Below are 23,157 nucleotides of genomic sequence, written 5' to 3'. Positions count from 1 at the left end.
TCAATTATAGGTTAAAATGTGGGATTTAGTTTTTTTGTTGTTGGGGTGGTTTTTTTTCTGTTTTGTTTTGGGGGACAATATTTTTCCCACCTTTGTTGTAAAACAGAAAACCCCCCTTTATTCAAACTGAAATTTCCACCCAGACTGATTCATTTGCAGAGAAGTTTCACCCTCTAGAGAAAGTGGAGCTGACTTTTATAGTAAGGCAGGAGGAGGGGCAAGACCCGTCAGGCCCAGACAAGGTCAGAGCTGAGCTGAGCAGGGTGGTGGCAGCAAAAAGAGGCAGGTGGTGAGGACAAGCCCCGTCCCTGGAGCCTTCGGGGTGGAAACTGAGGAAATGGAATCCTTTCAACAGATGAAACGCGAGGTGTGGGCCAGATGAGACTGCACCCAAGGCGCTAAATCCAGGCAGCCACCGAACAGGATGAGGAAGAAGGGAGGAGACGCCGGCTGCAATTGCCTCATAGCAGATTTTAGTGAAGAAGACAGACGCCACGTGACCTTGCTGTTTGGAACCTCTGACCTATATGTGTTCCACAAAATGCCAAGGCTAGGCCCTGGGGGTACCATGAAACCTAAATAAGAGCACATTGCCTCTGCTGTCACTCTTGATGTTTTGAGGGGAGAACCATGTACATTGGCTTCTGCCTTGAGATGCAAATTAATTGCTACCAAATAATTCAGGTGATATGGGACAATCGTTCATTAAGATGTTTTTCCAGTTCCACCCCCCAAGCAGGGCTAAGATAGATGTGGAAAAAATGACTATGGCAGAAGAATTCACATGAGGAATTGAAGGTGTTAACATTAAAACATGGTTTTGGTGGACAATGGCAGAAGGGAATTTATGAGTCCACGTGATCAATCCCAAAGGACCCAGGATCAGTCTCCGTGTGCTCTTCTTGGCCCATTAGCCTTTGAGTCCTACACCCACCTGGGCCCACCTCTGAGTTTCTACACTCAGGAAAGAGTGTAGTTCTTTCGTACCCCAGATTTGGGCCTCTGAGCACTAAACTCATGAAGGACTGAGTCTGAATGAATCTAAATCCAGCACTTTTTAGTTTTATGTAATTCCATTTGTTTATTTTTTATTTTATTGCTTGCGCTTTGGGGATCTTATTCATAAAGTCTTTGCTCAGTCTACTTCTCGGAGTGTTTCTCCTGTGTTTTCTTTTAGTAATTTTATGGTTTCAGATCTTATATTCAAGTCTTTAATCCATTTTTCATTGCTTGTATATTAGAAAATAAATGCGTGTTATCCTTGTAAAAAAAATAATAAGTAAGTAAATAAATAAATCCAGCACTTTTCTCATCTCCTGGAATTTAGGGAAATTTGATCTTAAAATATCTCTGTTAAGACTCCTGTCATTCAGGTGGAGGGGAAGGGAGCAGAAACAAGAAAAACAAAGTTTTCCACTCTAGGCTTTCAAACTTTTGGCCATTCCCAGCTAAAAATGTCCTGATACTGATTATCAAAGGAATGGAGAATATGTTGTATCATTCTGGAACACAGGCAGCATTTTCTATGCCCATATATTGTGCCCGATTTACTCATAAACATTGTTTAACTGTTTCCATTGAGTCAGAGCCATAGAAAGAACACAGATGTGCAAAATCACCAAACTCAGTGGATGTCAACATCACTTCGTGCTCATTAAATCACCAAATCACAGCTGGATACATACTTCAGTTTTGTAACTTGAGTTAGCACCACCTGCTGTCTTGACACTTGGTAAAAAGTCAACCCAGTGAAGAATATTTTATTATTTAGGGATTCTAACTCATGACCTGCCCTTTCAGTCAGGGTAAACCAAGGCCTAGGGCAACAGTCTTCTGCAGACCTTACGTTATCTCAGAAAATTAAGACAACGGGATGGCTGGTTAGCTTACTCTGTACAGTGTGGTGCTGACAGCTCCAAGGTCAAAGATTCAGCTTCCCATACTGGGCAGCCACCAAAAGAGAAAAGAAAGAAAAGTAAGACTACACTCTTAGGTTTACTCAGGTCTGACTTCCTTACTTATCTAGGTTCCTTTCTTAGCCAAGGGGAAAACAAAGGCAATGCTTCTGAGAAAAAGAGAGTAAATTGTCATGGGCTGGACACAGATATAGAGAAGTTTCCCATTCACATTGCACTTTCTGTCCCTTTACCTGACTTTATTTTTCTTTTATGTTACAAGTTTATTTGGTTACTGTGTGTTGTCTCTCCTCCCCTCTAGACTATAAGCCACATGAAAGCAGCAACTTTGTCCAGCTCACCCCAGTGACCAGAACAGTGCATGACACATAGCAGGCTCTCCATAAATCTCTCTTGATCGAATGAATAAGTGAGTGAATGAATGGAAAACACAACTTTTATTCAACACAGTGAAGAGGTGGGGGGTGGCTGTTTTGCTCAGTTGGTAAGAGCGTAGCCTTGTAACACCAAGGTCAAGGGTTTGAATTTGGATCCCCATACTGACCAGCTATGGGGAAAAAAAAAACAATGAAGAAATGTAACAAGAAAGAAAAGCACAACAGTGTGACATGTGTGCAGCACTGCTGGGGAAAAATGTGTCCACATCACAGTTGAAGCTTAATGCTTGAAGAAACAAACTTTTTTTTTAAAGGAAGACTTTTTGATACCAAAAAAAGTCTAAGATGTCCTAACACTTTGATAACTTCTAAAACAGCAGAGCACACAGATGACCTTGAAGACTACAAAGAACTGGCATCAGGGAGCGTCGGGCACCAGCTGTCTGCTGTCCCTTGGCACAGAAACACCTTTATGCCAGAGGCCTGGTTGGAACCTTGAGACCAACTCCCTCCATTGTATCTCTCAAGACCATGTGACCTTGAGCAAGTGTTGTGATTCCCCTAAGCATCGGCTTCTTTATTCGCCCCCACCCCAAAATGGGCATAAAACTAGAGAACCTACCTCATGTTTGAATGAGGTACATTAGTGATCTCAGCAAGTGCGATTAGCACATAAATCCTTAATAGTCTAGATATTACTGATGACGTGATTACTACCCAAGTCCTTACATTCATCTTTCCTTTGTCATAATTCTCATTCTTTCATCCAAATTCTCTGTTTTGCCTCCAACTCAACTCCACGACGTCCACCTCTGACCTTTTCTAGCAATTCTTTTATTTATTTATGTTTGTTTGTTTGTTTACTTTTATTAATTGTACATATTCATGGGGCACCGAGCTGACCATCAGCTGAACCTGTGCACAAGATGTGATGTCGCATCAATACCATCAGCACGCCCTCCATCGCAAATTGCAATGATTCCCCGTGCCCCCCTCTCAACCTCTCCCCAACTCCCCTCCCCCTAATTCTTTTTCATGGTAAAGCAGCTTCTCTGTCCTTCCACCCTTCCCTCTCCCATCTCCTTGGCTTGGTTAGAACCTTGGTTTGTGGCAAGAATACTACTTCCCCCGCAGTCTTCTCAATAGGAAGGGGTTCCTCTCCCACTCCTCTTTCACCACAGGGCCAGGAGTGAGACTAGCACCCCCGTGCTTCCATGATGGCGCTTTGTCAAGCCTACGCGCTTTCCCCATCACTTTCCTTGAAGCGCAGGAATGCCACTACACCATCTACGTCCCCTCCCTCTAGCTGTCACTTGAAGGTGCTCATCAGTTCTGCACATCCCTTGAGGACTTTGGCACAGGCTCACAGTCTCACCTTTCATTCCTGTGGCTGACAAATTTAAGCAAATTTGTATCCATGTGGCACAACACCATTTATACAGTGGCATTGTCCCCCTCTCTAATCAAACTTCAATCTGACCCAGCCTCTACTTCTAAATAGTGGTCAGAGAATACACTACAGGACACCACAGGAATGTAATTGACAAAACCTGGAAGGCGGGAAAGTGTAGAACAAACATCCTGGTTCCTCCAACACGAATTGCAAAGAAAAAGGAAAGAGGGGTTGGGGGCTGGGATTTCATCTCCTGTCTCTTGTCTAGACCCCATGGTTCAGCACTTCCACCCTCTCTGTGCCCCCCTCGTGGACTCTCTTGCCCTCTTGTCCTCCCACTGCATCTACGGGCAAAGCCTAAGCCTGAACTAGCCCAACCAGTCACTGTTCTCTATTCTTACACATGGTGCCTGCCAACTGGAGCCAAGCAGCTTAATCATCTCCAGCTCCAGTGAAACCCAACACTGAATGAGCTCTCAGTGTGTCACTATCTCAAAGCCTGCCCTTTCATCTCAAAACCCCAACCCTGTCCATTCACTCACCACTCTCAAAAGACAAGTGTTTCACCAGGAAGAGCAAGACCACAAGATGCAGACTCCATCAATGGCCTCCACCTCAAATGTAAAGTTATCTCCATCTACTCCCACTCTTTCCTCAGTGCATTTTATTCCAAAGGAAGAGATACCTTGGTTGACTTGTGTTCTGGAAACCACTTCTCCCACTTTTTGCAGAAGTTTGAATCCATTTATCCTCCTCTCAGAATTTTCAACTCTTTATAGTATCCTCTCTCCCTCTCTCTCTCTCTCTCTCTCTCTCTCCCCTCCTCCCCCCACCCCCTCCCTTCTCCCTCTCATGGCTCATTTAATACTTTTCCATCTTAAAAAAAATAAAAGTTCCCCTTCAGCTTTTATTTCCTCTGAACTTCATTGCCAAACTACTTGTCATCATTCATTTTTCACCCCACTATCATCAGAATTCTCTCCCCTGCTACCTCATGAACATACTCCTAAAATCGTCATCGATGACCTGCATTTACCAATGAGCTACAAATTGCCAGAGTTAAGACATTATCCCATCCTTATGTCATTTGACCTCATAATGACAGCTAACACTAATGGGAAGCACTGGGGAGCCCCTGAAGAACGTGGAGAAAACCCTGAGAATACAGCAAGTCATAAACCCGTACTGTGTATGTGGGCTGTGCTATGGGCAGACGCTGTCAGTCTCACACAAGAGACTTGGGAAGTATGTGACCAAAAACCTCAGAAACATTCACATTCAGGTGGTCAGAGAGTAATTCCGGGAAACAGGACTAGACCCTGATTATCAATTAGTGGTGGATACCTATGTTCTTAGGAAGACTGTACAAAATCTTATGAGGCCTCCCAGTGGTCAGCCAAATCTCCTCTGACGATGCCTCTCTTTGGCTGTGCTGTTCCAAGAAAGGGTGACTGGTGAGGTAGATGGGAGGGGTTTCTAGGATGTGTAAATGAGAAGTGGTGAAACCTTAGTTAAAGCCATGGCAAAGGGAAGGTGCAGAACAGATGGGTCTAGATACCCCCTCACCCACCCCCCACCTCCCACTGCTGTGCCCAGGCCCCACTTGCTTTGACTCTTTTAATGGTTCCCATGCTTCCATGTTCAAATTCAAACCACTATATTTAGCTGAGTTACCAGTTTCACTTAATCTGCCGCTGCTTCACGCCTACTCCCCCCCACCACCACCATGCACACATGTGCATTCATTCTGCTTTATCCAATATTGCTCAATGGCATAATGACTGACATTTGGGGCGGGACAATTCTTCATTGTGCACGACTCTCCTGTGCAACCAGTAGGTTTAGCATCCTGGCTCCTGCCCACTGAATGCCTGAAGTACTCCACCCTCAGACATTGTAACAACTAAAACAGATATTTCCAAACATTTCCTGCTGCCTCTTTTCCATCTGGTGACCTCCTACTGGTCTTTCATACTTCATCTCAAGTGTTGGGCTGAACCATACAAGATTGTCTTCTTCGTAAGTCAACAGCATTAATATCAGCTCTTTCATATGGTTCAACTGAATATTCTTTTCTTCTGGGAGTTTTCACTAATGATGCCCAATAGCATCCAGTGACTTTCTTTATTAAAATGCTTGTGCCATGTGTTGTAATACCTGGTTTACTTGTCACTCTTCCCTCACACCACATTGCTCAGCCCTAATTAAATAGGAGCAGTTACCAAGTCTTAAATCGCTTTATGTCTCCAACACTTGGCACAGTGCCTGGCACATAATAGGTACTAAACCTGTGTTTGATGAATAAACAAACAGGATGTTGAGCATACTTTCCCTGATGACTCAGTGTTACTATTCCTGGGCACAGAGATGCCTTTGAGGCATACTGAGCCACTTACTTTTTTTGGCTCTACATCAAATGACCCACCACTGCCCTACTTTATGGATTTTGCATCTGGACTTTGCATCATATCATCAGCATGCCTGCCTCCAGTGATCTTTCGTGTCCTTTAGAATCTGAGGCAGACCGTCTGGAGTACTGTGTTGAGTCATTCCATGAACTTTTGTGACAGCAACTATGTGGGTCAAGGTCCTTTCATCTTATTGCTGGGTTTTTGCTAGCCTTCACGTATTTGAAGTCTCCCCTCTGGTTAATGAGGCAGTCAGTTTCTAAGAACCCTGTGAGCAGTCATTTTCCTTTTTGAAACTGCTTAAAGATCACTCAGAAGGACTTTGGAGAAATGTCCCTATGCTGCGATGATCATTCCTAGGATCCTGGCTGATGACAGAAAGATGAACTGAGTGATTTCTCAAGGTATTTTCTAAATGGTTGTTGTATCCCCGGAGTCACACAGTATAAAGGTACTCTTTTTTATTTTAAAAAAAGTTTTATATGGATAGACACTGGGCTGTGGATCTCAGATACAGGATCTTTCTAATTTTTGGTTTGGATGACTTTGAATAAAAAAAGAACAACCTTTATATTATAATTTATAAAGAATTAAGTCCAGGACCATGAGGGACAGAAATAAAGGGAACATCCAAGCAGAAGTAAGTGGGGAATACAATTTTTCAAAAAATTTTCATATTTACTGTGCCTTTAAATGTTTTCAATATACATTTGAATGAATGATATTAATAAATGATATTTGATCAACAAACAACTTTTTGGTTCTTTTTTTATTTTCAATATTTACCCTTCTCATTAACATTTGCTCTTTTATTATAGGAGATAAAACTATATAAACAGAAGAATGTTAAATAGTTTTTTAAAAAAATAGCTTGTTGCTTGCAAGAATACCCATATAATCTTAGTCCCCCAAAACATAATTTTATACCTTGCACTAAACAAATAGCTTATGGGAAATTAATATTAAATAGCTCAACACAGAAAACCTACAGCTATAAATAACTTAACATAGAAGAGTTTAACTCCAACATGATGCTTAAAGAAAGCAAACTAAGATGCAATATGTATCAACTTCATTAACTGGACAAGTCCAAGGAGGCACAGATCAGGTAATTACTAAACCCTCAACGTTGTGCCAGTAAAACCACCAACTAGGTTCTTTTTATTCTTGGGCTGTGTCCAATTCCATTCCAGAAGAGCATTAGTTTTTACATTTTCTTGACTCTTAGACTGTGGAGAAAAAAGAAGAAAAGCGTAAGCAAAGAAAGTGTAACCAAAGTACCTGAAGGTTGATTCACATGCCCTTAATGTCATGTTGCAATGACAAGCAGCTCAGAGCCCATATGAGGAAATCGAGGTTTAGAAAGGATGGGCCTTGCCTACTATATAATTCAGCTAGTCAATGACAGAAACAGGATATGAACAACTGTCTTCTGTCTCCAAGTTTAGTGTCCATGACACACTGGTGTTAGGTGCCTTCTGTCCATTGATAAAATGGTGCTCTCTACTACTATCAACGTAGATAAGAACCATTGATCTCTTTTTAACTAACATTTATTTTTCAGTTTTTAACAAACAACCAAAAGTTAAGTAGTCTGTAAATTATATAAATAGGAGGCACCTTTGCAACAAGAATCAAGGAGCTAGTGACTATTAAGTGCATAGAGGAATCTAATACATCCTGTGAAAAATCACTAAATTAAAATAATAGTGATGATGGTGGATCTATAAGTGGAAAAAATGAATTCTTTCTTTTCATGATTTAACTCAAATTTCCCTTTTAAAAATTTCACAGCGCTTAGGCTACAGAATCCCAGCAAGCCTGTGGTCCACCCCTTTGCATGTTCTTTCCCCAAACATTTGAAGAGAGGCTAATTGGTCATCAATATTCCATACCTGAGGATATGCACAGCTTGTTTCACCCAATTCTTCTTTGGATCTGCACATATAGCGAACTTCTTCTTGGTATGAAAGCTGCAAAATCAGAAAATTTGATTTGTGTTTAATGAGATTTTAAATGTTTTGGGTTTTTTTTTTTTTTTTTCACAGAACATGCAATGGAAATTTTATATTCCACCTGATTGCTCTAAACAACAAACACTTCAGCTACAGAGGCGAAATAAAATGCAAAAAAAAAAAAAATGCTCCTGAGAAAGCCTGACAAGAAATCTAAGTGATTCTCCCTGATTTTCTCCACAATGTAACAAGCGATTATACAATGGCAGAAGACATAGTCCCAGAATTGTCATTTAATTTTGCAGCTGGTGGTTACATGTAGTATGTATATATCTGATAAATAATTTACATCATTCCAAAATGGAATATTCTCTATGAATCAAGAATATCGTATGTGAGAGTGTAATTAGTCTGAGATTTTGCTGGTAGCTCCAACCATTTTCTAGTGAAAGATGCTCATTTCAAAATATACATCTCCCATAGTTTCCTGAGATAGTATTTTAATAGCCTATAAGTTTATCTCAGAAAGTGATTTTTGCCCTATACTGTTTCTTTTTACAAGAAAAAACTAAGCTTTTTCCATATTCCTGTACTATTTACAGTAAACTTTGAAGTAGAGAGCTCCTACTAAAACAAAGCTATCTTTGCCATGTCAGTAATTTCTCAATGAACTCCAAAGAGGCAAAAATTTTTATACCTGAAATTCCCATGTATTCCTGATACAATTGAACTGAAATAACTAATAACTTACATGATAGCATCGATGTCACAAGCTTCGTTGGCCAGCTGCTGTGTGAAACCCACAATAAATTTGGGATGAAGAACATGTTCTGTATATCGGAGGCAGCAGTCAAAGTTACTTGCTGCTAAAAGAGAAATGAACAGTATTGAGTGCGCTTAAATGCACTTATCTTACGATTAGTATTATGGAACTGTCTGAAGTTGTGTAAAGTCTAGTGGCTCTGACTTATTTGGTAAATAAACTATTTAGTGGAAGAGTTTCATGTTGTCGAAACCTATATGGGGTTTTTGAGATTCAACTTAAACTTTGAGATTCAGCTCCCAGTTCTCTTAAAAAATAGTGTCTGTGCTAGAAAGTTTTGGTTCAATAATACAGTTTGGAGACACATAACTTTGCATAAGTGGAGTACACAAATTGACAATGTGTCATTTCAGTTCACTACAATCACTCCAGAATCTTCCCACCAGCATCATCACTTGAAGAAATCCCTATAGATAACTTTCCAGATTCAGAAAATGAATACACTGGCAGATTTAATCTATTATCTAGGCACTGAGTATAAGTAAGTGAGGTTACAAAAGAAAATTGACTTTTAGGTTCAACATGTGCATTTTCAGGAATGCACCTGTTGCTAAAAGTGATGTACAGTAATAAAGCAATTCCTGGCCACTCCCCTGAGTTAAATTCCAACCTGTCATAAGGTAAGAGATAAATGTTATTTCATAGTTGACAAACAATGTCTCCAAGGCCTTGTGGGTATGATGAAGTCAGGTACCATAACCTGCCACGAAAGGATGAATTTTAAGCTTTACTAAAGCTATTTAGTTGAGAGGTGAGAAAATTCAGTCCAAAAAGTGGCATTGTTATCTACATTTCAGAGGGACCCATTTACTGGTAATGTTACACAATTTACAGCACTCCCAGAAACAGCACTTTTTCTTTGTCCTGAAGTTCAGGCGTCTCTAAGAGCCTGCCACTCCCAAACTCTGCAGGGATTGATAGCAGAGAGGAAAGCCACATTGGCAGCTCCAACCCTTCCCTCCACCACGCACCTATGAGATAACAATTCCCATTACTTCTCCTTGCAGACTTTCCACAAGGATTCCATCCCTTAGAACCCCAGATGAGTACATGGCTTAGAGGAAAATGAAAACAGTTCTTCCTCCCGCGCTAACAGAAAGAGAGGCACTTACCTTCTGACTCGCTGCAGAGGTGGAGGAGCAGTACTGACATCAAAGCAGCCAGCAGCAAACTCTTGCTTCTGCACATCATTTTCAGCTCAAGGAATAGATATGCTCAGTCTTGCATACCCAGTGCCTTGGGAGTGCTGTTATGCTCTGATAGCAGCCTAGATGGCCTTATTTATACCAAATATTGGGAATGTACACAGAAGGCGTGTTCTCACATGGGGTTTTCCCCACTGATCGACCTGCCCCATCATGTCGTCACAAAGAAAACCCACAGGGAAAACTTCCTGCCTTTCCCTAACGTTGGGAAGGTGTGAAGTTCAGGGTGGAAGGTTTGTTGGGGGTTGAGAAGAGGAGAATCTTGCTAAATCGTTTGGATTTGCAAAGAGGAAAAGCAGGTCAGCCTATGGCCAAGAAAAGGCTTCAGTTCAGTTTTAATTTAATCTCTCTTGCCTCTGAAAATAGAGGATTAACAGTGATACAAAGGTCAGCCCCATACAGGAACATTCCAGCACTCCTATTGTTATACCCTGTTTGCCTTGCAGAGCCAGACAGAGAAGGGGAGTTATGATAAAGAGGGATGCCAGGCATACTCAGGTATGCATTTACAAGTGCATGATTGATGCTCAGAGGTCACAAAGAAGAGCCCGAATTTCTAGAGTAGCATTCAGAGCAGATAATGTAACAATGCCGTAGTAGTGTTTCAGTTATGGTGAAAATATCAGCCTTTAAGTGAGACTCAAGTCTTAGTGTCATCTTGATTTGTCAACTCTTCTAAAAATCTTATACATTTAAACAGCTCTAATCAATATTGTAGCCCAGAAAATAATCCCCGCCTGCCTTTAATTCTTCATGGTGATGTATTTGCATAACTCAATACAGAACCTCAGAAGAGTTGAAGGAAAAAAACCTACCTTCAAAGGTTAGCCAGCAAAATAAATGTCAAATAATAGTGATAATGACAATAATGTAATATGAATCCCTAACTTAAGGAGGTATAATAAGAACTATCCCCTAGACACAAGTAGGGTGCAAGTAAAAGGATCAAAAAGGAGATGCCATGAAATAGTAAACAAAAGAGAACTGGAACTTCCATGTTTATATCAGACAAAATATATTTTAAAACAAAACAAAACAAAGTTATCAGAGATAGAGACTTTCATAATGATAAAGGATCGATCTACCAGGAAAATATAGTCCAAGTCTCAATAAATTTAAAATAATAGGAATCATATAAAGTATGTTCTTAAACTACAGTGGAATTAAATCAGAAATCAGCAACAGAAGGAAATTTGAGAAATTCACAGATATGTGGAAATTAAATAACACATTTCTAAATAACTAACGTGCTAAAGAAGAGATCACTAGGAAAAGTAGAAAATATTTTGAGATAAATGAAAACAAGGCAGAACATCCCAAAACCTTTGCTGGGATATAGCAAAAGCACTGCTCAGAGGGAAACATATAGCTGTAAACAACTACATTAAAAAATAAGAAAAATCTCAAATCAATAACCTAACCTTCTGCTTTAGAGAAACTAGAAAACATAGAGTAAGCTAAACCCAAAGCATGTAGAAGAAAGGAAATTGTAAAGATGAGAGCAGGTGTCAACGAAATAGATAATAGCAAAACAATAGAGGAAATCGATCGAACCAAAAGTTAGTTCTTTAAAAGATCAATAAAATTAACAAGCTTTCATTAGATTAACCAAGAAAAAAAGCCAACCCCTCCAAAAAAAAGGAAAATAAGTTGCTAAATTCAGAAATGAAAGAGGATATCACTACTGAGCATAAAGAAATAATAAATGCTATGAACAACTGTATGTCCATAAGTTACATAATCTAGATGAAAGTCAAACTAGGGCTGCTGGTTCAATTGGTTAGGGCACGGTGCTGATAATACCAAAGTCCAAGTTTCAATCCTCGCTCCCAACAGCTTCCAGAAAAAAAAAAAAGAAAGACGAATTATTGAAACTGACTCAAGAAGATTAAAAATTTGAACAGATCTATGACAAGTAAAGATATCAAATTGACAAGCAAAAAATTTTTCCACCAAGAAAATCTCAGCACCAGCTTGCTTCACTAGTAAATACTACCAAGCATTCAAAGAATTAATACCAATCCTTCACAAGATTTTCCAAAAAACAGAAGAGAAGAGGACACTTTCCAACTCATTCTATGAGGACAGTATTATATTGATACAGATAAAAATATCACAAGAAAAGAAAACTACAGACCAATATCCCTTATGAATACAGATATAAAAATTCTTAACAAAATGCTAGCAAGCTTCATCCAACAGCATATAAAAATGATTATATACCACAACCAAGTGCAATTGATTCCAGGAAATGCAATGCTACATATTAATAGAATAAAAAATGAAAACCATATGAAAAACATTTGACAAAATCCAACACCTTCTCATGATAAAAACACCCAGTAAACTAGGAATAGTAGTGAATTCCTAAACCTGATAAAGGTCATCTATGAAAACCTCACAGATAATTTCACACTTAATGTTGAAAAACTTAATGTTTTCCCCCCTGAGATCAAGAACTAGACGAGATGTCTGCTCTTACCACTTCTATTCAACATTGTACTGAAGGTTCTAGCAAAAGCAATTTCTCAAGAAACATGGGAGGAAAAGGGCATCCAGATTGGAAAGGAAGTCGTAGTATGTCCTAATTTGTAAATGACAATCTCCTACATAGAAAATCCTAATTTACAGATGACATAATCTCCTATATAAACATACTTAATTTGTAGATGGCATAATCTCCTGTATAGAAAATCCTAATAAATCCACTAAAAAACCATTAGAACTAATAAACAAGTTTAGCAAGATTCCAGATTCATATACAAAAGCAACTGTATTTCTAAACACTATCAATGAACACCCTGAAAATAAAATTAATAAAACAATTAATTTTAAAATGGCATCAAAAATAAAACATCTAGGTACAAATTTAACAGAAGAAGTAAAAATGTAACTGAAAACTACAAAACGTTGTGAAAAAAATTTTAAAAGGCCTAAATAAAAGGAAACATATCCCATGTTAATGGACTAGAAGACTTAATATTGTTAAGATGGCAATATTCTCCAAATTGGTCTACAATTTCAATTAAATTCCCAGCTGGCTTCTAGGTAGAGAGAGAGAAGTCAATACTCAAATTCATATGGAATTGCACCCCGAATAGCCAAAACAATCTTGAAAAGACAGAATAAAGTTGGAGAAGGGATGGCTGCTTAGTAGACTTGGTTAGATCATGGTGTTGATAACACCAAGGTCAAGGGTTCTAATTGCAGTACTGTCCAGCCACCAAAAATAAAACAAAATGAATTAAAATTGGAGAACTCACACTTCCTAATTCCAAAATTTACTACAAAACTACACTAATCAAGACATGTGGTATTGGCATAAGTGTAAATATGTAGATCAATGGTGTACAGTCAGGAAATAAACCCCGATGTCTATGGTCAACTGATTTTTTATTAGAGTGACAAGACCACTCAATGGTGGGAAAATTGTCTTTTCAACAAATGGTGCCAAAACTACCAAACATTCACATGCAAAAGAACAAAGTTAGACTCTTAGATCACAATGTACAAAAAAAATTAATTCAAAATGGACCATAGATGTAAATATAAGAGTTAAAACTATAAAACTCTTAGACAAAAATGTAGGAGTCAATATGGCCTTAGAGTTGAGCGATAACTTTTCAGATGCAACACCAAAATCTCAAGCAACAAAATAAAAAATAAACTGGACTATATCAAAAACTTTTGTGCTCCAAAGGATATTATAAACAACATGAAAAAGAAACCCACAGAATGGAAAGAAATATTTATAAATCATGTATCTGATAAGTAAGTTTTACTTGTATCCAGAATATATAAAGAACTCTTACGACTCGATAAGATGATAAACGACCCAATTAAAAAATAGACAAAATAACTGAATAGACGTTTCTCCAAAGAAGATATAGATTCAACAAGCACATGAAAAGATGTTCAATGCTATTAGTCATTAGGGAAATGTAAATCAAAAACACCATGGCATACCACTTCACTCCCACTGGGATGGCTGTAATCAAAAAAGCAAATAATTGTTGCTGGCAATGATGTAGACAAATTGGAATCCTCATACATTGTTGATAGAAGTGAAAAATGGCACAGTCATTTTGGAAAACAGCTTAACAGTTCCTCAAATTGTTAATCATAGAGTTACCATATGACCCAGCAATTCTACTCCTGAGTATACCTCCAAGATAAATGAAAATATACGTCCACTCAAAAACATGTACACAAATGTTTATAGCAGCATTATTCATAATAGCCAAAAAGTAGAAACAACCCAAATGTCATCAACTGATGAACCGATAAATAAAATGTGGCAAATTTGTATAATGGAGTAATATAATACTATATTCTGTGGAATAATATAGTTTGTATAATGGAATAATATAATATTATATGATATGGAATAACATAACTTGCATAATGGGATAATACTTTATTCAGCAGTAAAATTAATGAAGTACTGATAGAAACTACAAAGTGGATGAACCTTGAAAACACTACGGTAAATGAAAAAAGCCAAGCACAAGAAGCCACATTTTGTATGACATGTTCAAAACTGGCAAATCTACAGAGACAAGTAGAATAGTGACTGTCGAGGGCTGGGCTGCAGCATGGGGGGATGACAAGGGGCTGGGGGGTGACCGCTAATGGGTCAGTGGTTTCTTTTTATTTTTTATCTAAAAATAGGTCCTGATGACAGTTGCACAATCCTGTGAACATACTAAAACACATTGATTGTACACTTTAAAAGGGTGAATTTTATGGCATGCCAATTATATCTCAATAAAACTGATAATGACAATAAGAAAAAGTAGCTCTCTATCTGTCTACATCTAACACTTACCCAGCCCGTGGATCTTTTTCTTGTCTTTACTGCTCTTATCTGTATTCATTTCTCCTTTCTCCATCCCCGCTGTCTCTTCTGCCTCTCTGGCATGTCTTAATAATATCTCTCTTTTCTTCTCCTGTTAGTACCCATAAAAAATACCTCATTTTTTAGTATTTTTATATTGATTGAAATTGTATTTACCTATGCTTAGTTTGATAAATGCATCATTTTATATTTGTCACTTAAAAACTTTCTAAGAGGTGGCCCTCAACTCTTCCTCATCAGTCATTGAATGTGCTATGAGAAGGTAACATAAAATTATTTCAAACCTAATTTATTAGAATGCTGTTTATTGCACTGAAAGGTATTATCCAGACATCCTTTTCAACTATCTCAGACACATTCCTAATGAGTCCTAATTTCTGCATATAGTAGAGTTTCAGTGTCTTGCTCTTTTTTTTTTTTTTCATAAAAGATTTAATAAATGGAAGCTACTTAATGGTGTACACAGATGACCAGAACATGATGCCTGAACTCAGGAAAACTTAAAACAGAGTCAATGCACACACAAATATCTATAAAATAAGGCAAAATGGGCACATGCCATATTCACATTATATGAAACATTTTCATAGAAATTGTTAAAATGTGGTCATTAGAAGTCGCTTAAAGGACTGGGTGGTTAGCTCAGTTAGTTAGAGCACCACCTTGTAACACCAAGGTTAAGGGTTTGGATCCCCATATCGGCCAGCTGCCAAAAAAAAGAATAGAAGGGGAAAAAAAGTTGCTTAACTCCCTGCATTAGGTGCAAGTTATTTTAATAGGAAATGTGCTGTGAAAGCCGGGAAGCATGATATTTGATTCCTACCAGGGGGAGCTCATTCCAGGAAGGGAGGCAGTTCAATAAACAAGCACACAACGGTGGAAGCTGGAAAATGCTTCATCAGAGCTAAATCAAGAGCTCTAGCAGCAAAAACGATGAGGCTCTTGTCTGGGACAGTGTGCACAAGTGTCTGAGCTTATACTTGAAGGGTAATTAGGAATTTCCTTCATAATGTCAAATTCAAATATTCCTAACTCACCAAGGAACTACCAACTTTAAAATTTCCATCTCTTTCTCTATAAAAAATAATCAGCTTGCGTCTTGTGAAAAATAGGAATTTATTCGGATTCCAATCTTGTCTCTACCTGAATCTCAGATCCTTTTCTCATAAATGGGGATACTAAAACACTTCACAGCACACAGAAGGTTTTCAGCAAATCTTATTCTCCTAGTCCTTCCTACCCCCTTTGCTTTTCAGTCTCAGGCTTAACTCATCCCTTAGGTTTATTCTTAACTATAGAAAACAGTATTTCCTTTCACTGATCTTAAAATAACTGATTTCAGCTTCAAAATGTGTCCCACAAAAATAGGTTGTCCAGTACTTTTGAAATCTTTCCCCATCTGCTTTAAAATAAATGTGGCTAGAATTACATATAACCTGGCTTATGCTTAAGGGGTATAAACTTACACTAATGCTGAAACATATTTGACTTCACAAATTGTATCTACAGTTTTTCTATTTCTCTATCTCTAAAACAATGATGACACTGATCAATATTTACTTGTTTTCTGTCTCCGAAAATGCAGTCTTCTCCCAGTGTCGTTGTTTTATCATTTCTTCCTCTTTTACAGCATCTGGCCTCCCATGTTTATCATTTGTCTCCTCCAGGAGTGAAGTCATTCATACATACACTGTTGTTTTTATATAAGTATATATTCCGATCACTAGAGAGATATACATTTGCTGCAGAAAATAAAAAATGAACAAAGAATAATAAAAAAAATACCCACCAATCCCACCCCACTCCAGGGCTTCTCAGACTTGGCACTATTAACATTTTGTGCCGGATGATTATTTGTTGTCAGAGCTGTCCAGTGCACTGTAGGATGTTTAGCAGCATTTTTGGTCTCTGTCCTCTAGATGGCACTAGCAACCACTGTCCCCAACCCCCACTTGTGACAAACAAAAATGTCTCCAGACATTGTGTAAGGTCTTCTGGAGGAAAAAATTGTCCCCAGTTGACCACTGTCCCAAGACAATCACAATTAACACTTCTAGCTAATTATTTTCAAAGATAAAGCTTCTTTAAAAAAAAAAAAAAATTAGACCCTGTTTGTTTTTTAACAATATATTGTGAGCATTTTATCACACATTAAATATTCTTTAATCAGAAGTCCACAAACTACAGCCAGCCCAGGAGCCAAATCAAGCCCACTGCCTGTTTTGTGAATGAAGTTTTATTGGAACACAACCATTCTCTCTTACTCCCATGTTGTCTATGGCTGCTTCAGCACAGCAATGGTCGAGTTAAATAATTGCAACAGATCTGGTGGCCAGAAAAACCTAAAATATTTGCTATCTAGACATTTATCAAAAAAGTTTCCCAGCCCCTGTTTTAGAATGTAATTTTTAATGGTTGCACAGCCATTATTTAGAGAAACTACAGTTTATCCAATCAATTTATGACATTTAAGTTGTTTCTGTTGTGCTATCAAAAAATTATTTTTTGCTGAGCATGTACCTTGGTGTGCTTCTTTCACCATTCATATTCTGGGGCACATGTATGTTCTCTTTTACTCATGTCAAGCACATATTTTTTGAGGGCTGACCAGTTAGGTTCATTTGGTTAGAGCACAACCTTATACCACTAAGGTCACAGGTTCAGATCCCCCACACTGGCCAGCTGCCAAAAAAACACATACTTTTTCGAAAATACTCCAGAGTTTCTCTTGTTCAGTATCTCAAACATAATTTTTTTGACACACACCATTCTTTATTTGTACACAAATACCCTACATCTACTACCCTAAGCAACATCCAAACCTGTGTGTGAGTGTGTGTGTGTGTGTGTGTGTGTGTGTGTGTGTGTGTGTGTGATCACACCATGATAGAAACCGTGGTGTATTTCAGAGAAGAAATATAGTAGCTGTGAGCAGTCCTAGAACAAAGAGTTCTTATGGTGAGAATATCTCCTTAAATTCCTACCAGAGGTGAACACCAGAGGTATTTGAAAACTACCTTCCATCACCAATGTCAGGTGCGAAAAAGCCATTTTCCCATCAAGTAGTAAAAAAGACTTGACTTTACCAGAGGCTGTACTGAGATAAAGTATTGATCACAATGATGGAAACGTGTGAACAGAGATGAATTATGTACGACATCCTGAGCAAGTCTAGGTTCAAGGATTAATGGAGGATAGCAAAAATATGCATTCCCACAATGACTGCTTAAAACAAGTCAAGCATCTTGTTTCTTAGGCATCTTAGTTCAGCCTCCTCTGAAAGGAGAACTTCAGATGCATGTAATTCATTTGTGACAATCTCAAGAAGCAGCAGTGAGGCGGGAAAGTAAAGGAATCACTTTGAAAGTCTTTCCGTGGGCACTGGGGAAATGATTGCACTAGAACCTTCTGAGAAACAAACAATTGTCTTCCAGAATTATCCACCTGAAGGATGAGAGACAGTATTTGTCAGCTGGCTCAGTCCCTCAGAAGTTGAAGACTGCCCCCCGGGACATTAACCCTTCTTCAAGGTTTAAGCTGTGTCTGGGGGAAATGGAGGAGGGGCCCAACATCAGATAATGTCCCTAAGTCTCTGGAGGGCCCAGCAGGGAGACTACAGGTGCTTATTTTTGACATTGGGACAATGGAAAAGTTATTTGCAGTGATCTAGAAAAAGTTTTTTCACCACTGTGCTGCCATGAGATGAAAGTAATATTTCGCATAAAATTTTAAATGCAACTCTGATTTATAAAACTGCTAGTGCCACTTCTTTTCTGCTTTGGAAAATAATCTCTGTACATCTTGAATTTTAAAACATGTATGTGCAAATACTCACATATGAACACACACACACATACACAAGGGACAAAATAAGGTGGGAATGGATAAAAATATGGATTATTATCACCCCCAAAATGATTCATTTACATGGACCCTGCTGCTCACTGAAGAGGAAGGATAGAAATTCACTCATGCATTCAACAAAGATTTATTGTGCACCTAATTTGTGCTGGAGAATGTTGGTGGCACCAAGGACACCTTCATGCCACAGAAATTGTAGCAGATGAGACAGATAAGAAACAAATTAATTAACATATAAATAGTTTAATTTCAAGTAGTGAAAGTGTTATGAGGAAAAATAAAGCAGGATAATGGGAAGAGAGTGTCCACAGGTGTCCTTGTAGATGAGATGATCAGGAAAACATCTCTATGCAGAAGACACTGAGCAGACAGACCTCAATGAAGTAAAGGAGTGAACCATGCAGACATGGGGCGGGGGGCGGGGGGGAAGCTTCCAAAGCGGAGGGAACAGCAGGTGCAATTTCCTTGAGGTGGGGAAGTGCTTGGGAGCCTTGAAGGACAGGAAGGCTGGTGTGCTGGAGTAGAAGCAGTAGAGGAGAAGAGTGTTAGAAAATGAGGCCGAAGAGCTAACCCAGAGGTAGATGAGATGGGGCTCTTTGGCCTTGATGACGAGTTTGCATGTTGATCTAAGTGTGATGGGATGGGATATCACTGGACAAATTGGTGCAGGGGAGCAATGTGCCCTCTTTTGGGACTTTAAAAGGATCCCTGACTGCTGTGAGGGAAACAGAAGAGAAGCACAGAGAGCCATGAGGAGGATCGTTTACATCGCAAGGGACATGGTGGAGATGATCAGAAGTAGTGGCATTGGGAGTATATTTTAAAGTTGAAAAGAGCAGTTATTCTACATGAATTGGATATTAGATATGAAAGAAAAAGGAAATTTGGGAATAACTCCAAATATTTTGGCTTGAATAACTGAGAGAATGGTGGTGCTATTTAATCAGATGTGGAGTATTGGGGAAGGAATCAATTATTGGAGGGAGAGCAAAATGAGGGTTCTATGTAAGGCATGTCGCACCTATAACGCCCAATGGACATCCAAAGGGAGAGCTTTCTTTTTCCCGTAGATGCCATTTGATTCCAATCATCATAGCTCAGGTACGGCTGAAACCAGATACAATTTTGAGGACCACTAATATTTGGTTGAAAGCCAATATAAAATCATGCAAGAGACCACTTCAGCCATTTTTTAAAAATATTATACTATATTTAATTCAGCTAAAAATCAAACTAACAAAAACCTGACCATCGATAGGATAGGGGGGATTGGCTTTGTTTCATTGTATTTTTTCGTTAACACATCTTCATAACAGAATGCTTTTTCATAACAGAATCTTCACTGTTAGTATCACACGGTTTGTTACTTAGATTAGAAAAAAAAATTAGAAAACGACGAACATTCAAGGAAAAACTGTTTTATATCATTCAAAACTGTTTTTTGAAATCCCAATTTTTCTACAATATAAGAGTCATTGCTTAATTCCTTCTCCATGTCAAGAATAAAATATGACATATTTACAAGAAATAGAAACCAAAAAAATATCATATAGAGAGAATCTGCTACCCTGGGGGAAAAGTGGTACAGATATATGACATAATATTTTTTCTAGACATGTGAGCGTAAGCCGTATTATTTTAAAATTCTTTTAAATGGAACTTTACCTTTTTTATTTTCATTTTGATTTTCAGGTTTAATATTTTTTTCTTTTCCGGTTTGTTTGTTTCAGAATTTGATATGGTGTAAACGGACCCAACTTCTCATTTTATTTTTTTTATTGAAGCATAATCGATTATGCGTATTTTGGGGGTACAGCATTGACTACCATCACCTGTGTACAACACGTGAATATCAAATCAATACCATTAGCATGTTCATTATTACAAATCACAATTATACTTTATGCCCCTTACCCAATCTTTCCTTGACCACCTCTCTCTCCCCTTCTCCCACAACTAGTAACCATAGATTTGCTCTCTCCTTCTGAAAATTCAGTGTAGTATTATGGTCTTTTCTTTCTTTCTTTCCTTCTTTCTTAGTACCCATTTATGAGTGAGAATGTGCAGTATTTCTCTTTCTCTGCCTGGCTTATTTAACTTAACATGATTTTCTCCAGGCTCATCCATGTTGCTGCAAATAGCAGAATTTCGTTCTTTTTTATGGCTGAGTAGTATTCCATTGTGTATATTTATCACATTTTCCTTATTCAGTCATCCATTGATGGACATTTAGGTTGGTTCCATATTTTGGCTATTATAAACAGAGCTGCAATGAACATGGGAGTGCAGATATCCATTCCACATGATGATTTCCATGCCTCTGGGTATATACCCAGTAGTGGGATTGCTGGATCATATGGCAGTGCTATCTATAGTTGTTTGAGAAACCTCCATACTGCTTTCCGTAATAGCTGTACTATTTCACAGTCCCACCAACAATGTAGAAGAGTTTCCCTTTCTCCACCTGTCATCCTCACCAACATTTGTTATTCTCTGTCTTTTTGACAATAGCCAGTCTAACTAGGGTAAGATGATATCTCAACATGGTTTTGATTTGCATTTCCCTGATGCTGAGTGATGTTGAGCATTTTTTCATGAGTCTGTAGGTCATGTGCTTATCCTCCTTTAAGAAACACCTATTTAGTTCCTTTGCCCATTTTTTAATCAGGTTGTGTGTTTTCTTACTGGTAAGCTGTTTGAGTTATTAGTATATTCTGAATATTAACCCTTTGCCAGATACATAGTTTGCAAAATTTTCTTGCATTCTGTAGATTACCTTTTCACTCAGTTGTTTCTTTTGCTGTGCAGATGTTTTTTAGTTTGACATATCCCATTTGATTATTTTTTTTCTTTCGTTGCCTGTGCTTTTGAGGTCTTCTTATTCATAAAGTCTTTGCCCTGTCCTACATTTTGAAGTGTTTCTCCTGGGTTTTCTTTTAGGAGTTTTATACTTTCAGGTCTTATTTAAGTATTTAATCCATTTTGAGTCGAATTTGGTATATGGCAAGAGGTACAGATCTAGATTCATTCTCCTACATATGGATATCCAGTTTTCTCAGCACCATTTATTGAAGAGGCAATCTTTTCGCCAATGTATCTTCTTGTTGCTTTTCTCAAAGATCAATTGGCTGTACATATGTGGGTTGATTTCTGGGTTTTCCATTCTGTTGCATTGGTCCAAGTGTCTGTTTTTATGCCAGTACTATGCTGTGTTGGTTATAACACCTTTGTAGTATAATTTGAAGTCAGGTAGTGTTATGCCTCTGGCTTTATTTATTTATTTGCTCAGGATTGCTTTGGCTATTTGTGGTCTTTTGTTGTTCAATATGAATATTAGGATTGTTTTTTTTTTTCTGTTTCTGTGAATAATGTCATTGGTATTTCGATGGGGATTGCATTAAATCTGTAGATCATTTTGGGTAGTGTGGACATTTTCACAATGTTGATTTTTCCAATCCAAGAGCATGGAATGTCTTTCCATCTTTTTGCATCCTCCTTAATTTCTTTCAGTAGTATTTTGTAGTTCTTGTTGTAGAGATCTTTAACCTCAGTTAAATTTACTCCTAGGTGTTTTTTGTTTGTTTGTTTGTTTGTGTTTTTTGGTGACCATTGTATATGGGCTTGCTTTGTTGATTTCTTTTTCTGCTAATTTGTTATTCAAGTATGAAAATGCTACTGATTTGGGGGTGTTGACTATGTATCCTGCAATTGAAATTTATTGAATAATAAATTTATTCAATAAATAATAAATTATTCAATAATTTATTGAAATTATTAACCAGCTCTAAGAGTTTTTTGGTATGGTCTTTAGGATTTTCTATATATAGGATCATGTCATCTGCAAACAGGCATAGTTTGACTTCATCCTTCCCAATCTGGATGCCTTTTATTTCTTTCTCTTGCCTAATTGCTCTGACTAGTATTTCCAGTATTATGTTAAATAGGAGTGGTGAGAGAGGGCATCCTTGTCTTGTTCCTGTTCAGGATGATACTGGGCACTAGTTTTTCATATATGGCTTTTATTATGTTGAGATACTTTCCTTCTATACCTAATTTGCTGAGAGCCTTTATCATGAAGGGATGTTGAATTTTGCCAAATTCTTTTTCTGTGTCGATTGAGATAATCATATGATTTTTTTCTTTGATTTTGTTGATGTGTTGTGTCACATTTATTGACTTGTGTATGTTGAACCATCCTTGCACCCCTGGGATGAATCCCAATTGATCATGCTGCATAATTTTTTTGATGTGTTGCTGTATTCTGATTGCTCATATTTTGTTCAGGATTTTTGCATCTATGTTCATCAAAGATATTGGCCTGTAGTTTTCTTTTATGTTGTATCTTTGTCTGGTTTGGGTAT

At 38.0% G+C, this 23,157-nt stretch overlaps 1 protein-coding gene across 2 annotated transcripts; it reads right to left on the bottom strand.

The window, feature by feature from the left end:
• Positions 1-6,906: 6,906 nt before the first annotated feature.
• CCL20 (C-C motif chemokine ligand 20) lies at positions 6,907-10,092 on the bottom strand. 2 transcript variants are annotated; one of them, XM_063077575.1, is made up of 4 exons: positions 9,985-10,092; positions 8,801-8,915; positions 7,990-8,067; positions 6,907-7,323 (listed from the first exon to the last, which is right to left on the bottom strand). In XM_063077575.1, exons 1-4 carry the CDS (start codon positions 10,061-10,063, stop codon positions 7,302-7,304), a joined length of 294 nt encoding a protein of 97 aa, XP_062933645.1. In that variant the 5' UTR covers positions 10,064-10,092; the 3' UTR covers positions 6,907-7,301. The 2 variants fall into 2 exon arrangements, with proteins under 2 accessions (XP_062933645.1, XP_062933652.1); XM_063077582.1 differs by having other exon boundaries at positions 8,801-8,912.
• Positions 10,093-23,157: the final 13,065 nt, after the last annotated feature.

This window comes from Cynocephalus volans, chromosome 1 (genome assembly GCF_027409185.1).
Source record: "Cynocephalus volans isolate mCynVol1 chromosome 1, mCynVol1.pri, whole genome shotgun sequence".
NCBI classification, from domain to species: Eukaryota; Metazoa; Chordata; class Mammalia; order Dermoptera; family Cynocephalidae; genus Cynocephalus; species Cynocephalus volans.
Note: the sequence above shows the minus strand (reverse complement) of the source record. Positions and strands in the feature narration are given on the sequence as shown.